Consider the following 18,669-nt stretch of genomic DNA (forward strand, 5'->3'; position numbering starts at 1 on the left):
AGTAGTAATTATGGTCATACAAAACCTGTATTCTTCCACGCAGCGATTATTACCGTCATAAAAATACCAAAAAACATGATATTTTCAATAGTAAAAATTAAGCACAAAATTGTAATAAAATAAATTTTATTTATATGTTCCGTTTCGTTACGTATTTAAATTTATAAAATAAAAATCGATATTTTAAAACATTATTTTTCAATCGTTTGACAATGTTGGAATTAGCGAGGGAACTCGGTTTTACAATTCGGATCCAGACATGCAGTAAAACTAGTTTTTATTATTTTTTGCCCAAGAAATGAACGAAGAAAACATTGGTGTTTCTATGGGTAAATAGTGCATGTGTTTTTGTGAGTATATTTTATGTGATAAGTTTGTAAACTTATTGTTGTCAATACTGTTTTATCAATACTGTATTGTAGTATTGATAAAACGTGTTATAGATAATAAGAGTGTTATAGTTTGTCGTTTTATAGTAAATATTTAGTTATATTCTTTGAAATTTATGTATATATAGTATATATCCAGATTATTGAAATACAATGGACGAAAAACCGAGTTGTTCCAAGAGAAGACAGCAAAATTCTGATGTTGATTCCAAGAATGAAAAGCCGCAAAAGAGACGGAAAATGTTAACGTCCGAAGAGACGGTAATGATACGAAACGTTAATGAAGGAATTGTCGGCAGAAAAATGGCATTAAACGTTAGCCAAGCGGTCGACATTTGTAGCAGTTTAACAAAAGTATCCGTTAGCTGTATTTATCATGTACTTAAAAATACATCGGAAAATAAAAAGCCAGAAAAAGGTAAAACTAGAGGTAGGAAAAGCATTGTTTTCAATTCAATTCATTCATTTTATTTTCGGAGTGAAATTCCAACACTGAAAAAAATTTCTCAAGAGCTCGAAAATGATGATTCTTTACCCAAGATATCTCGTAGAGTCTTAATCAGGACCATGCACGAAATGAACTTTCGATACGTAAAACGCAACAGAAAAAGTATGCTATTAGAAAAAAATGAAATTATTCTGTGGAGAAGAAAATATTTAGAAGAAATACGAAAAATTCGCAGCACTGGATGCAAAATATATTATTTGGATGAAACCTGGATTAACGAAGGTCATACAGTTGGAAAAGTTTGGCAAGATTTAAATGTAAAAAGTAAACGCGAAGCATTTATAGAAGGCTGGTCTACAGGATTAAAGGCTCGATCAGGAAAGGGACGGCGTTTAATCATCACCCATATAGGAAGTGATACAGGGTTCCTTGTTGATGGTTTGCTTCAATTTGAGTCGAAAAAAACAGGTGATTATCATGAAGAAATGACTTCTGAAGTATTTGAGCGCTGGTTTAAGAGAATCTTACGGCATGGCGGAAAGGGAGAATTCAAGAATGGCTTACAGAAAAGGGGATTGCATACGAAGAATCAATGCTCAAAATTCAACTACTTGACATTGCACGGTTAAGGAAAATTGAATATCTTAAATATGCTGTAGATGAAACTGCACAAAATTATGGTGTCAAAGTTCTGCGTCTACCGCCTTATCATTGCGAACTTAATCCCATTGAACTTATCTGGGAGCAAGTGAAAGGAGAAGTAGCACGCAATAACAAAACGTTCAAATTAAACAAAATTAAGAAACTTTTGATTCAAGCAATCCTCCATGTAACTCCAGAGAAATGGGCTAAATGTATAGGCCACATAATTAAAGAAGAACATCGTATGTGGGAACTTGACACTCATATCAAAGTTTTACTAGAGCCAATTATAATTACACCAGGTGGTGAAGATAATGACAGCGATAGCAGCACTGCATCTTCAGGTTTAGACAGCGAATAATATTTTCTAATAGTTTAATAAGAACATCAGCATAAAAAAAACCAAAAACAAAAAAAAACGAGAAGAACATAGTAAGTGTGTATAGTGTTTGTGTTTAAACACATCAAACATTATTTTTATTTTGTTTTTATAGAATTTTATTTTGTTTTATAGGATTTTATTTTGTTTTGTTTTATACTGTTTAAGTGTTTTGTTCATTTTATTTAATAAGACAATATGGCTCTTGGCGATTACCCATTTAAAAAAAGTATCGCGCCACAAGACATACCTCTGGGGTGGCGTGGAAACTGTCTTAAAATTTGTTTTAAAAAAATTTCATTGTGTAACTCTTTAAGGACGGGTCACGTCAAAAGACGTTTTAGCGTAACTTCCGCGACAGCCGGTTGGTATCAGTAAACTTTCTGCAAAATAATTCTTTTTTATAGCTTTTTGTTTGTGGCATTCTGTATTTTTAGGGGAATGTAGGGAATGAGCCACAAAATATTTATTCATATGTTTATTTATTGACGTTTCGATCTCTATATCCAGAGACCGTTTTCAATTATACAAATGATAGTACTATTTATTTTCTATGGCTTTTCGCTTGTCGTTCTGTATTTTTAGAAATAATGTTGGGAATAAGCCACAATATATTTATTCAAATGTTTAATTTACGGACGTTTCGATCTCTATAAAGAGACCGTTTTCAAACATACAAATGACAGATATATTTATTTTTCTATAGCTGCTTGTTTGTGGCATTCTGTATTTTTAGGGAGAAGGTTGGACATAAGCCACAATATATCTATTTACATGTTTAATACATTGACGTTTCGATCTCTATTCCGTTTTTAAAGATAGAAAAAAAAAAGAAAATAAACAATATAGGATTATAAAAATATATAATAATAAACAAATAAAAAAAATATTACTATCATTTATATCTTTGAAAGCGGTCTTTGGATATAGAGATCGAAACGTCAGTAAAAACTTGTAAATAAATATATTGTGGCCTATTTCGAACATTAATATTTGAAAAATAAAATATAATTAACGTTAAAATAAAAGTAAGTGTACGTCACTGGATTTCCAAACGGCTGTCCGCATTTCTGGGTCTTTAAACGATGACTCACTCTCTCAAATAGTAAAATTATACTTTAATTGCTTGGCTTATTTGATCCACTGGGCTAATCCGGCCCGCTCTCACATGTGACGTCAGCCGTCGTCGATCACAGATAGGGCATGGCATTTCATTTATGACTGATTTCTGCGGAGAATTAAGTGGGTAGCGAAACTATTCAGAATAGTTTTTCCATTTAAAAAAATAAATTTTTAATTATGGAATATTCAGCTGCGGAAAAAGTTCAAATTGTCAAATGGTATTACCAAGGTAATACGCTTCGACAAATTCAGGAGTTATTTGCCGATGCATTTGAAGACCGTCCAACTCCTGCATTAAAAACGGTATCGCGTGTGGTAAATAATTTTGAAAGGCAGGGATGCGTCAACCCTCGCAGTCACAAGCGTGATCCTGTTTTGATGAAAATCAGGAACAGAAACAAGTGATGATTTGTGCGTGTGTCAATGGAAATCCTACAATGTCCTGCAATGAAGTTGCTGAGGTAGTAGGCACAAGTGCTACTACAGTTAGAAGAGTTTTGAAGAAAAATGGTTATCGATCATATAAAATCAAAAAAACTCATGAAATATTTCCTGATGACAATATTCGACGCATGTTGTTTTGTGAAACAGTAATGGAAAAGGCTAACCATGACGATAATTTTCTCAAAAATATTGTTTTTACGGATGAATCGACATTTCCATTACTAAATCGTCATAATTCATCCCGCGTACGTTATTGGTCTCGGGAAAATCTACATCGTTTTTTCGAAGTGCGAACACAGTATCCCCGAAAGTTAAACGTATGGGGTGGAATTTTGGGAGATAATATGATTGGACCATTCTTTATAGACGGAAACCTAACTGGAGCAAAGTATTTGGACCTACTACAGCAGCAAATTGTTCCGGAAATTCGTAGAATCGCTGGCGACAGATTTGATGACATCTGGTTCCAACATGACGGGTGCCCTGCACATAACAATTCTTTGGTGCGGCGATATTTAGAGATTACCTTCCCAAATCGAATAATATGCCGAAGACAAGGAACTATCTTGTGGCCGGCGAGATCACCGGAATTGTCACCCAATGATTTTTTCTTATGGGGACACGTCAAATCATCCATTTATGGTCATGACAGAGCTACTAATTTGGAAGAACTTAAATTAAAAATTGAACGTGCGTTCCAAAATATTAGCCCTAACACGCTTGCTAATGTACGGTCAAGTTTTTATGACCGTTTGGGTTACTGCCTTGCCCAGGAGGGTGGACTTTTTGAGCATATTTTGTAAATATTTTGTTTGTATTATTTATTTATATTTATGTATTATTTTATATTTCTTAAATTATATTTTTAGTTTGGAAGAATTTCGTTGTTTTTGTTTCAAAAAATAAACTTATCAGAAAGCCCATTTTCATATTTTTTGGATTAATTACTTGTAATTTAGTATAAAATAAATCACCTCGAAAATATTTTTTTTTTATTAAAATAGTATAAAGTACACATATTTTACAATACAAACTTTTGAAAAGTATCATTAATATTTGACGCATTTTGTTTTGTTAAATTGACATAAATAATTATATTAAATTAGAATTGTTTTTCTGATAGGTTTTAGGAGTAAAATAATATCAAAACAAAACATATTCATAGCACTTTTGTTTACAAATACTCGACCTGCATTGAACTGAATTAAACTAACTAAGCAAGTTTTGCTAGTCTCATTGTTTACTTTTCTCAGCTGTCCCCTTTTCGGCATAAACAGTGCAACAAGTGTTTCGGCCCAGGATTGTATCAGCTCAATGTGCCCGTGTGTCTACTAGCGTGGCGGGTACGGTATATATATATATATATATATATATATATATATATATATATATATATATATATATCTGAAGTATGGGAAGAAGTTCTACAGAAGAAGTACTACAAACTCAGGAAACTGTCGCTACCGCTCGTTGAAACTGTCGCTCTTTCCAAGACAAGGAAGACAAGGGTGGATAATTATCTATCACTCATTACAAAATAGTAATTTTACTAGTTTATCAGAATCTTCAAATAGACTGAACGAACACGTGCATATTAGTGCAGGTAAAAATATTTCACGATAACAACTATGCAAAGGATTGGAACCCAATTGTTCTACACCGGTTGTACTGCAGCAAATTGGCTCATTGTATATTTTCCATTAAGCATTATACAAGTCCTCGGAACCTCTCCGCTTATTTCCCATTATGTTTTTGTTTGTAGAATCAGTGAGTAATTCATTTCTGAGTTCTCTTCTTGGTCATTTATTTTGTTATCCTCTGCCGTCTTGATTGAAAACTCTAATAGAAGGCAGTTTGGTTGTGTAAACAATCCATGTTTATTTTGTTTATTGTTTTTCTAAGAGACACTAAAGTGTTTTTCTTCAAAGATTTTGAGATGTTTATAAAAAAACTTTCGTTTGAATATATACATGTAAGACCTTATTAATAAGGTTAATAACCAATGTGTTTTGCCTGTGCAAACTTATGGAGCAGAGACTTTAACACTCACGCAAAAATCTGCGAATAAACTCAGAGTTACACAACGAGCCATGGAACATGCAATGCTGAACGTGACCCTTCAAGACCACATAACAAACCAACAAATCACGCAAAGATCAGGAGTTCAAGACATCATCGAAAGAACCACGACGCTTAAGTGGAACTGGGCAGGGCACTTAGCCAGAACACAAGATGGACGGTGGACAAGACGTATTATGGAATGGAGGCCCAGAACCTATAAAAGAAGCCGAGGACGACCACCGACTAGATGGACCGATGATATAAAACGTGTAGCGGGAAACTGGCTACTGGAAACTGGATTGGCTGATTTTATGAAGACCTTATACAGGGTAAAAGAAACATGCTACAAGCTATTCTAATGTTTGTATTTTGAGAACAATTTCCGAAGTGGAAATTGAAACGTCAATAAACGTATTTTAACCTTTAATTGTGGCTTATTCCCATTTAAATAGTAATTAAGCTATTCTAACATAGTCTAACATATCGACTGGGGCAGCTCGATTTTAATATACGCAGGTTTGAGAAAAATATCGTTTTTTAGACGAAGATGAAATCTCAACTTGGCGTCAACATAATTAATCGATTAATAATGTAAGTTGTATATTATATTTGGCTCGAAGCACGCGAAAAAAATGGGTGATAATTTAATAGTCATAAGCATAAAAATAAATTGCATATTTATTTATTGACCTCTTTAATTTTTCATGTATTCTTCTCGATTTCGATGTTTTCATAAATTAGTTGTAATTATTCAGTATCCATATTGAAATCGTGGTGTTGTCTGTCTCTCCTTCTGTGTGAATAATTCTTGAAACGTAGATCCTTTAAACCTTACAGTGGTACATAGTTCCTCTTGGTGTGTAAGAACCCTATGGAATTATTTACATGAACTTTTGTAATGGAATTAAGCACTAATCATTTAAAAGAAGTAGTTAAATTTACATTTAATGGTTATTTTAAGTAAATTTAAGAAAATAAGTATAACTATTTTAAATGTGTTTTGGGATTTAGTCAAAATATATAAATATATCAATGTAGAAGATGTTTATGATACATATGAAGGTCACTAGCTGACAATAACAAGAAAATAGTCAGAAATCAAATATATTATATTATCGTCAACAGAAGATATAGAAATTCTATAATATCATCCAAAACTCATCGAGGAGCAGACATATTCTCAGATCATAATCCGGTTGTTTTGTCGATAAGAGTAAAGCTAAAGAATGTAAAGCATCCTAGCTCCAAGAAAATCATGGATACAAGGCGGCTCAAACAAGACAACACATATGGGGAAATTTAAAATAAACGCAAACTTAAGGAAAGTCAAAGAAGATAATAAAGAAACTCTAACTATTGACCAAGAATCTAAAAAAATTTAACATGCCCTTGTGTCAGTTTGGAAAAGAAACCCTCAAACCACTTGGGAAAAATACAAAACCTTGGATGACAGTAGAAATTCTTGAATTTATGGAAGAACAAAGAAAACATAAAGCAAAAGACCTGAATAAATACAAAGTAATTCAGAAAAACATCAGAAAGAAAATTCGAGGGGCAAAAGAGAGGTGGCTCTCCGACAGATGATGTGCCCATCGAATTGTTAAAACTCATTGATGAAGATGTTATTGATGTAATGGTTGAACTCTTTAATCTAATATATCAGACTGTAACAATTCCCAGACAATGGCTGTAATCGACCTTTGTGGCAATACCCAAAAAGTCAAGTGCGATATCCTGCTCAGATCACAGAACAACAGCTTTAATGAGACACACTTAAAATATTTTTGAAGATATAATACACAGCAGAATTGTTAAAACTCTTGAATTTGATATTCATAACAGACAATTTTTCTTTAGAAATGGTATGGGCACAAGAGATGCTTTGTTCGGCTTGAATATGCTGGCCCAGAGATGCATGGATATGAATCAGGACATGTACTTATGTTTTGTAGGTTTTGAAAAGGCATTTGATAAGGTTCAAAATAAAAAGCTTGTAGAAATATTAAAAAGCAAAAATATTGACAGTTGTGATATGAAAATTATATCTTTTTGCAGACGATACAGTAATAATGACGGATAGCAATGATTTACACAATGTAATGCAACGACTTACTGAATGCTGTCATGAATACGGACTAAGGATGAATTTGAAAAAAAAAACTAAATGCATGATCATGATTAAATCAGCAGATGCAAACATCCAATTGATTGTTGAGGATACTTGTAATTGAGAGTGTGGATACCTACAAATAGGTACTTAGGAACATGGATAACATCAAATGTAGACCAAACCAAAGAAATTAAGACACGTATTCAAATAGTACGTGCATAATTCGTTAAGCTTAAAAAGTTTCTTTGTTGTCGGGATATAAGGTTATAAGGCTTGGAAGCATGGACATTAAAACAGGTGCATCTAAATAAGTTAGCCGCCTTTGAATTTTGGTGTTACAGAAGAATCCTACGAATATCAAGGACTCAAAGACTGTCAAATAATGCAGAAGTTACTGGAAGAATAGTAAATGAAGCTGAAATAATATTGACTAGGAGAAAATGAAAAATTGAGTACTTAGGCCATGTTATGAGAGGGCAAAGATAGTATCGTGGCTTAAGAACTTGAGAAAATGGTTTGAATGCAGTAGTGCAGAACTATTTAGATATTTTTCAAGCCTGTTTTAAAAGTTTGCACTTTTTTCGGCAATCTCCCGAGTGCCAGATTATTTTTTTTATTATAAAAAATGTAAAAATTCTTCGTGTTCTTATGTTATTTTATGTTTAAGGCATGGAAGACTGGTTAGTGTCGAGTAGAAACTTGGAATTTTACGAAACGTTTGAAGAAGTTGATGAAAAATGGAAGACAACAATCAGACCTCAGATGTTTCCTCCAAAGGCCGAAGATAGGGAAAAATTTAAACTAAATAGATGGTAAGAGTATATTTTATTAACCTTTTTTTTTATAAAAGTATTTTTAAGTGCTCATTGACCACTTCTACATAAAATTTTAGTCGCGTGAATGTTTTTTTTTTATAGAAAAAAAAGTGGTTGAGTTAGTTGTGACAGAACCAGCAACTTCCTGGATTCTTCTCTACTACTCTTCGCCTACTGTTTTTAGTTTAAATCGTGGCTACAAGGTGGCCATAGGCATGAACTGAAAAATTATTTTAACGCACTGTTTTCAAATCGCTAGATGATCGGGTTTGGACTGAATTTCCTTCGGAAAAACTCGGAAACCTGCTGGTACTATCAGAATTTATTTAGAAACTGCTGCTTCTTTAAGACCATTAATGATCAAGAACTACAATTCGAAAATGAGCAACAACCTTTAATTATTTGACATTTATGCTAATTTTGGATATCCGGTGTTTTAAACAATCATATATTTTACTTTTAATCAATTTAGATTGCATATACTATTATGGTTAAGAATGTTGAACTATGCTATAATTACCAAATAAAATTCATATGTTTAAATATATTGTAATTATTTAGACAATTTTTAATTGTAGCATAAGAATTTTACCCCATCAACAAAATACCGGTGCGTTTTTTGTAGCCGTCTTACGAAAACTTAAACCGTTAACTGCGAAGGACAAATCAACAGTACGAGAACAGGAAGATCAGGACGTACAGGAGTCTAAAAAACGTGAAAATGAAGATAACCTGCCTCATAATCAGAGAAAAAAGCGTAAAAAGGATGTTTATAAAGAGGATCCTTTCGTCTTTTTCAACGATGATGAGCCTGTGTGGAATGACATTAAAAGTTTTTACCAAGTTTCAGGTAACTATACAGGGTGATCAATTTTTGCGACAAAGTCCGCTATATCTATTAATATAGAAGATACTAAAAAAAGTTATGTTCAATAATAGGAGGTAGCTGAAAGCTTCACATTTTAAAATCAGTTACCAAAATCATAACACTGTACCGTATCAAAGATATGTTTTTTAAATGAAACATCCTGTAATTTATTTTAAATTAAAAATCCAGTTCATTTCTTCGTTACAAGAATACAAAGTTGTTTGTGTTATACAGTCATAAAGTTAAAACCAAATTTCAATGCAAATCTTAATAAGGTCAACGCCCTGTATAATTGAAAAGAAGTACAAAAGCAATGACCTGTTGTAGCCATAGTTTTTAGATAACTGTCAAAACTAATAAAAATTATTGATTTTGCTATCTAATACAGGGCAAGTCAAAAAAACGCAAATTCACTATTTGCTCAGTATTTTTAAATGCTTTAATCTGTATTTTATATCACCATCATAAACAAAAGTTAATGTAGTTTAATTTGTTCTCAGTATTTCCTATGTATATACTTAATAGTTTTAGAGTGATATTTTAAATTGTAGTGGAAAAGGGGATCTTTTATGAATTAAATTTATTATTTTTATTTACTTTACTATTTACAAATATCTTAAAGCATAAAAAATGAAATAAAGAAATTACCGTTTTTATTGTAGAAAGTATTCGAAATGACTTCCTATATCTTTAAAATCAAGGTTGCTATGAAGGTATGTTTTACAAATTGACTATTCAGTTTTAAATCAAATTGTTATAACATTGTCATGGATTTTAATTATTTTTTAACAGTCAACAATGAATTTTGAAAGGAAAGAACTGGTAGACATGGTGTGGATATTAGGTAAATGTTATAAGAACTGTTGTAGCAAGAGTCTATCATGCGCGATGTCCATATCTTCGGCAAACGAATAAGAGAGCATTTCAAAATACAGTATTGCCCAAAATAAACAGTACTGAATAATATAATATATAATATAATATAATAATAGTGCAAGTCTGCAATACGTGTGTCTTCAATTTACACAACCAACGGTTTAATAAACGTTCTCCAAGGAATGCTGCAATTTTGAAGGTTGTTGAAAAGTTTAGAAATACAGGTAATGTATTGTGCCAACGAAAAGGAAACTCAGGACGTCCCAGGACAGTTAACAACAACAATAACCATGAATGTGTTTTTGAGCGAATCTTGGAAAATTCGAAAGCCAGCCAGACAAGAACAGCGTTACATCTTGGCTTAAAACGAACTTCCTTGCAAAGAATCCTGAAGGGGCTGGGTGCATTTTCGTATGAGATTCAGGTACATCAACAATTGCATCCCAGGGATTATCACAGTAGAGGGGAATATTGTGCCAGAATTCTTGCATTACAATATGAAAATCCTGAATTTTTGAAAAATGTATGTGTTTTCAGACGAAGCACATTAGGCCATGTAAATCGTCGCACAAATCGATTTCTGGGCTTTGCCAGACCAGATGAAGTTCAAGAAGTTCCTTTACATAGCGCAAAAGTGAGTGTCTGGTGTGCAGTTTTGGGACACGGAATCATTGGTCCATACTTTATCGAAAAAAATGGTAGGCAAGTCACACTTAATCAACAGAGGTATATACATACAAATTTTAACACGCTTTATCCCTGATCTATGTCAATTTTGTCGTGCACGTAATTTGGCATTTCGAGACCAATTTTTCCAGCAGGATGGGACAACTTGCCATACTGCTGTCGCAGTTCGTCAATTTCTTCAGGGACATTTCTAAACAAATTCATTTCACGATTTACTAACTTCCCCTATTCTGCACATTCTCCAGACTTAACATCTCAAGACGCAAATATTTGGGGCATGGCTAAAACTGCCGTTTTTAAACGAGCACCACAAACCATCAATGAGTTAAAGGATGCCGTTAGAGACTTCTTCGCGGACTTGAGACAACCTTTATTCCATAACATTACGAGAAATCTGGAATATCGGTATGAAGTCTGTCTTGAGAGAGGAGAAGCTTATTTAGAACATGTTATAAAGTGCCAATAATATGTATTTTTCAAAACAATAAAATAATTACAAGTTCAGTACTGTTTATTTTGGGGGTATACTGTATAATGGATATATTCAATCACAATGGTTCAGTATTTACGAGTCTAAAAAAACGGTTACAACAGAAAAAACCCAAATTGAATGTTACTTCAATCTTCTGTTACTTGCATCTTCATACAAGTATTCGAAATATTTCAAGAGAGCAAGCCATTTGTTACGAATGTATAGTTCGTCCCAAACCCTTCTTTCAGTGCGTGATGGTTGATCGAATTCTCTCTAACACATTAAGCTAGAGGTGACAGAAAAAAACGTGAGTCTGTGATTATTATACAAATTATACATAGAACTTAGAAAATTATTTATCGTAAAGCTAATTCTACTTACGGATGTATAATTGGTTGGAGTTTGGAATACGCTAAATAGATATCCAATCAATGATGCGCATAAATATAATTTGACGCAGATTTTCTCGATCGTGACAGTATTTTCACAATGTCAACTGATAAAATGATAATTGTCATTCCAGGTTAGTATTATGTTACGATAAATTCTGACCCAAAAACGGTAAATATGTTTATTACTGATATGCTATTCATTCGAGTATTTTCTAGGTCATGCCTACCTGACACATGATGCTATAAAAACACCAGTTCGAAATTTCTGGAGGCCCGCCGATGCGAAAATACCTGTTTGCTGCCACTCAGTCTAGTCTAGAGGGTGTTCGACTTTTCGAGATAACGGCAATTTATCTATATAAATCAAAACGTTTTTATATGGAGGATCAGTTGATTTTAAAGACGCGCTCGCGATTTAATTGTTACGTTCGGATATATATATATATATATATATATATATATATATATATATATATATATATATATATATATATATATATATATAAATTATTGTCAGATAAGTTAATATAAATAAAAAATAAAATAAATTCGTAAGTGTTATAAATATTGAACCTTTTAATAAATTCACAACAATTATCAGACATTTTACAGTGAAAATTTAATCTTGTATTTATTCTCATAAAAATATTTTAAATATGCCGAGATATATCGAGAAAGAACAAAGACTAATATTAAAATTATTAAATTATTTTCAATTAGAAAAAAGAGAGATTACGATCCAGCAACTGTCAAATTTAACTAAAATATCAAGCAATAATTCTCGACATTCTTAAAATCCTATATGACGTCAAAATTAGTGACGCACTGAAAGAAGGGTTTGGGACAGACTGTATTCAGAAAATTCTCTCGAGACGCCACGTATACCCATACCACATCCAACGACATCAATAATTGACTGCGAATGATTTTGAAAGAAGGGTAGCTTTATGCGAATGGGTACAACAAAAAAATAATTGTACAAAACTTTTTTTTCGATTTTGTTTTATTGGAAGATGAAGCAGTGTTTTACAAAAACGGTGTATCAATCGCCATGACTTCCACTATTATTCCACAACAAATCTGTACCACGTAATTACGAAGAATCCGACTAGTTAGTCCTTAAACTTTTGGTGGTATTGTAGGTAATTATTTAATAGACCCTTTCCTCTTTGAGGAAACAGTAAACCGAAAATTTAGAGTTTCTAGTAAATCATTTTTACGTATTTTACTTGTCAACGTGCCACCCAACATCCGCCAATAATTACGGTATTTACACAACGGGCCTCCTCATCATAATGCACTTATCCAAGGTGAATTTTGATGAAAAATTTCCTTACAGGTTCGTAGAAGGAGAATAACCAATTCATTGGCCAGCTAGATCACTAGAATTAAATAAAATCGATTCTTAGTCTGGAGCTTTATAAAATATCTAGTGTACTGTGGACCTCACAACAACAATTAATGACATGAATGTCAGAATTAGAAACGCATTTTATAATGTTAACACCACAAAGGTTACAAACGTAAGTACATACATCATTCGAAAACCGTCTTCAAGCCTGTATTGACGTTATGGGAACTCATTTCGAACAGCTTCTACAATGAAAATAATAATTTCTTTATTATAATAGGGAATAGGGAAGCTCTATCTACGAATAAAATTATTTTATTCGTAATTGCACGATTTCAATTTTCTAATCTAATGAACCACGCATTGAAAACAATGTTGCCAATTTTTCTCCGTATGTCTGCGATTAACTACTTAACAACTTTATTGGAAGCACATGGGTATACTATTTCCAGTGCATTTTTTGAGGGTGTGAGAACGTTAATATAGGCCATTTCGTTGTAGATTCGTTGCATGATATCCAATTTTTCGTTGACAGTTTGTTGACATTATTTTAAATAATGAATATATACGATTATTATTACTATAGATTTATCTGTTCAGAGATACTTGATGAAAAATTGCAACCACCAAAAAGGTTAGATTTACATAAAAGAAAGTGTATTACTTAAATACCAAACAAATTGTTACTTTTCAAAATATTCATAACGACTAACGTTTTTGTATCTCTTAAAGTTGTAGGGATTTACAGAACTTTGTTTCTTGTACATCAATTTCTTGTATATAAACATCGCTGTATTGTTACTTATTCCTCTTACAGTATGTACTTTTATCGTGGCCCTCCATGATCATGATATTGTTTAAAATATTTAATTATGGAGAACAAGCTCCTTAACGAGTATGGAGTTTTTTTTGCATTTTGTTTAAAAAAGCAATAAATAATTGCTTATTCATGGTGGTTATTAAAGGAAAATCCACAAGGAATCTACGTTCCTGTATTTGGCTGTATACCATATATTAAAAAAATTTTTATTAAAATCCTTTGTAAAAGGTATATATTTTTAAAAACCCAAACGGGCTGTATTAGACAAAACGTTTTCGGAATCCATAATTCCATCATCGGTGTCTAGGAGTACATGAATGTAGCCACTAAATACATGGGTAAAAACCCGTTAACAAATAATTAGTTACATTTGTTTTACATTATATTTTATAAATTATTAGGATGTTAAAGTTACCGTTGGATTAGGTAACATGGCGACATATGACTCCACGTTGAAGTTGCAAGTCCTGAGACGGTGTGTCTACGAGGACTTTATGGAAGCAACTGACCAACTGTCCAGTTGCGTCCCAAACTTTTAATTTCGTATCCATAAATATTGCTTTCTCTCTGGGTCTCTTCTTTCGACCATACCCATTAAAATCAATTTTAATATCTTATATTTATCACACATCGAAGCTTTCGAGATGTGGTGCTATAGGCGCATTCTCAGAATATCATGGATGGACCGCGTCACTAACACGCAAGTACTCCAAACTTTAGACAAAAGATGCGAAATTCTAAATGAGATAAAAACTAGAAAGATGGAATACTTGGGGCACATTGTGAGAGGTGAAAAGTACGAACTTTTAAGAAATATCATGCAGGGCAAAATTAAGGGCAAAAGAAGTGTGGGAAGAAGAAAAATATCGTGGCTTCGTAATCTACATGAATGGTTCGGGTGTAGTTCGATTGAACTTTTTAGGCGCGCTGCTAACAAAGTCGCAGTGGCCATGATGATTTCCAATCTCCGATAGGAGTGGCACGAGAAGAAGAATATTTATCACCTTCCATTATATGTGCCAAATAGGAAATTTTTACGTTCGGTTCCAGTTCTTTTAACACTTCCTCGTTTGTTACTTGATGAACCCTTAATTTAATAGTTGTATACGTAAAGACCACAAGATTTTGAGTATTGAACTTAATGTATATTATGTTAACTCGCATCTCAACTTGGCGGTTATACACTTTTCAACAAAATTCTTATATAATCTATTTGTAAACGATTTTCGGGGTGGAAATCAAAACGTCAAATTCCAGTTGGTCAAAAATGTAATCTTAATTACAATCAATTGTACGAATTAAGTAAAAACACACGTATTATGTCCTCGAGGATTAGAATATGTCTAATTAAAATTTCAATTAGGGTTTAGGATGTTATTGTTATTAGCTTATAAATATGTATTTACCCCACAAAGTCAAACACAAAAGGTAATGCTTCGTCGTTATAATAATTCTTTTTGAAAAAAATTATAACTTCAAGCTGCAATAATTTACCCTTGGCTACTTAGACCGCATAATAAACTTAGGAACTAACGTATTGTTTCGAAATTCTAATTTCCTATCTAAGTCTCTTAAATTTGTAGATAAATTCGACTCCAAGTGCCTACTAACAAGATGCCATGTTGGTAAAAAGAAGAACATATACCTTACATCTGATGCTGTCAGAAATTTGGTAATATCCAATCAAGGAATTGTTAAATTCATCAACACGGGCATTAAAGCTTTTGTGCGTTGTGATAACAAAAATATGAAATGTGCATTTAGGTAAGTTCTTGGTTAAATGTCATTCTTTATTAAAACCTATTGATTTTCTAGAATAGCTAATGATGGTCTTGAAAGCATATATCCTTATATCGGAGATGATAGAAAAGTGTACATTCCTAAAGACGATCTGATAACTCTTCTGATGAATGATACTCCACAGAAATCACCGCCGATTGCAGATCTATCTGAGCAGATTAGAAATCAGGTAGAGAATTTAAGTAAGTGCAGAATTGCTATATTTCATTATTATATTTTTTATACGATAATATATTGGCTGAAATATTGGATAAATTGGATAAAATTAATAAAAATTTGGGGGGAACTGTAGAGCAAAAGTTAGGGAGAGAGACATCGATATTAGAACAGTTTGGGTTTATGCCAGGATGGAGGACAACGGATGCCTTGTTTATGTTGAGACAATTAATAGAGAAATACAGCGGGAAGAAAAAAGAGCTATATCTGATATTTATAGATCTTGAGAAGGCATACGACACAGTTCCTAGACAAGAGCTATTGAGATGTATGAGAGAGAAATAGGTTTCTGAAAAGTACGTAAGGCTCGTGAAGGATATGTATGAGGAAGATACACCAAAGTAAGGATTGCTGTTGGATTGACCGAAAGTTTTCCAATGACGGTTGGTTTGCATGAAGGCTCTTCACCGAGTCCTTACCTATTTAATCTTGTTATGGACGCTCTTTGCTGATAATATCGTGTTAGTAGAGGAGAACAAAGAAATGTTGGAGGAGAAATTAGAGTGTTGGAGAAGGGCTATTCAAGAAGGAGGACTTAAGGTTAACAGGTCGAAAACGGAGTATATGTAGTTTGGAGGAAGTGGAATTTGGAGAAAAGGTAGGACGAGTAGGAGAATTTAAATACATTGGCTTCTACATGACGGAAAATGGGACACTAGATCGAGAAATTTTCCACAGGATACGGGCTGGTTGGTTTAACTGGAACCGAATGAGCGGGGTACTTTATGATTGAAAAATCGGGGTAGAGCTGAAAGGAAAGAGGATCCAGGAAAAGAAGATGGAGGTAGCTGAAATGAAAATGTTACGGTGTGCGTTGGGTAAGATTAGAAGGGACAGAAAAGGGAAAAGCTGAGCAAGAAAAAGGTATTGGCCGAAACAACAGAAGATTCGAGGAATTTCAATATTTAACAGCAACTGCTTCAACAACTTAAAGTTTATCGAAAAAGGTTAGCTTTTCTGCAAAGAATTCTATAACGAACTTGCAGAATTCATTCTTTTTACAAATAATAAAAATAAATCATTATGATTTAATTTTCTTTAGCGATGTTTCTAAAACTATCACTGGTGTTGGCAGTCACCACTAAATATGAACATATAAGATCATCTCGGTAACCCTCAACATACAGCGTCTACAAAAGTGATTTTCAACACACTTTTCACTGACCACCCATTGCTTCAGAACGTTCATGACATCTACCAAAATCATACATTGTTTCAGAACATTCATGGCATCTACCAAAATCTTTGCTCACGATGTAACACTCTCTATCATATAGCTGCCTTCTCATACTGGAATTACTGGTAATTAATTAGCAGATTATTTTGACAAAGAAGCTACCAACCGTAGTACTGAAATAACTATAATTCAACTAGCTAACGATTTCAAACTCGTTTTCAAAAAGTCAATAAAGAATAACTGGCAAAAGAAAAAAACAAATCTTCACGAACTCAAATCGTCTATTGGGCATCTCTCCCTGTACTAGAAGACTAACTAGAACAGAAGCGTTCATTATTATAAGACTCAGAATTAACCACACCAAACTTATTAATGGTTTATTGATGTCCTTAGGAACTTGAGGCTATTGCAATGTTTACCTGACCGTGTAACACATCCTCACCGAGTGCAAGCCAACGTGGATAAAGCATTGGACTTAAAACATTTGTAAGGAAATGCCCACAACTCTACAGAGATCACGAAAACTATACAGTTTCTATAAACTGCTCAGCTTTACCACAAGGTTTAACCTAAGAGACATTAGTTAAAGTGATATAATTAGTATTTGTTTTCGTTATTTAATATATACAGTGTGTTCCAACGAAAATTTGATCCCCCCAGAAACTCACAAACCAAGATTTTTTTTTAAAGTTAAGAAAACACGTCAATTTGTATTGGGAGGGGGACGAATTTTTATGCAAAATTCATGCCCTCAAATGTAACCTCTTACTGCCCCATATCATGTGGGGCAATCTTGCAATAAAAATAGTAGTTTAATGCCATAAGATTTTCACCTGTGACTAAGTGCGATCGTGGCATCTGTCAGATTCGTCAATAATTACATGAAATAATTCTCGAAACATTCAATACATTATATGACGTCATAATGAATGGCGCACTGAAAGAAGGCTCTACGAGGAACCATATCTATGATAGTGTGGCTAGCATTTCAACCAAAGAAATTTTGTTCTACAGGTTTCTACTTGTTTTGTTCTACAGTTCTCAGTAGCCAAATTCATGCTGAATTTGGCTACTGAGAATATTAATTTAATCTCTTGTATTTTTGCAGGTCCAGGTAGTTGTGTCCTAATTTACAAAGAAGAAACAAAAGACAACGAAGATCCTCTGGTGATACACATAAGCGGTTGGAGGGGAACTACGTCGTTAAGATGTTATATGGATCGACATAATACGGTCCACTTATTAAGATTGTTAGGGGGAGATATTTCAAAATATGGTAAGAATTGCTTTTGAACAATTAATAAATCGAACTAAGATTAAAAAAAAAATCGAAATTTGACTGTTGTTGTTGAAAGTTGTTAAAATTAATTGTCTTTGGTTGAAACTTTACACTTCCACAGAATGAATGAAATTTTAACTTTCAAATTGAAACGTTATTTTAAAACGGTATTTCGACAAATTCTGTGCAAATAATTCAGAAAGACTGATGTATCATGCGTGAAATAAGAAAGCTTTATCCAAACATACTTTTAAAACTATTGACGTTTTTCCTCATATTGATGATATTTAGATTAACAACTCATCACAAATGTGTAAAATT

The 18,669-nt window shown here is 33.0% G+C and overlaps 1 protein-coding gene across 1 annotated transcript in view; it reads left to right on the forward strand.

The window, feature by feature from the left end:
- Positions 1-18,669, forward strand: part of Nsun2 (tRNA (cytosine(34)-C(5))-methyltransferase Nsun2) — a 35,896-nt gene that overhangs the window by 15,417 nt on the left and 1,810 nt on the right. The window contains exons 8-12 of the mRNA XM_072520268.1: positions 8,263-8,407; positions 8,989-9,260; positions 15,460-15,640; positions 15,692-15,858; positions 18,178-18,345. Coding sequence (XP_072376369.1) covers positions 8,263-8,407; positions 8,989-9,260; positions 15,460-15,640; positions 15,692-15,858; positions 18,178-18,345 — 933 coding nt within the window. The remainder of the gene's footprint in view (positions 1-8,262; positions 8,408-8,988; positions 9,261-15,459; positions 15,641-15,691; positions 15,859-18,177; positions 18,346-18,669) is intronic.

Source organism: Diabrotica undecimpunctata, chromosome 1 (genome assembly GCF_040954645.1).
Source record: "Diabrotica undecimpunctata isolate CICGRU chromosome 1, icDiaUnde3, whole genome shotgun sequence".
NCBI classification, from domain to species: Eukaryota; Metazoa; Arthropoda; class Insecta; order Coleoptera; family Chrysomelidae; genus Diabrotica; species Diabrotica undecimpunctata.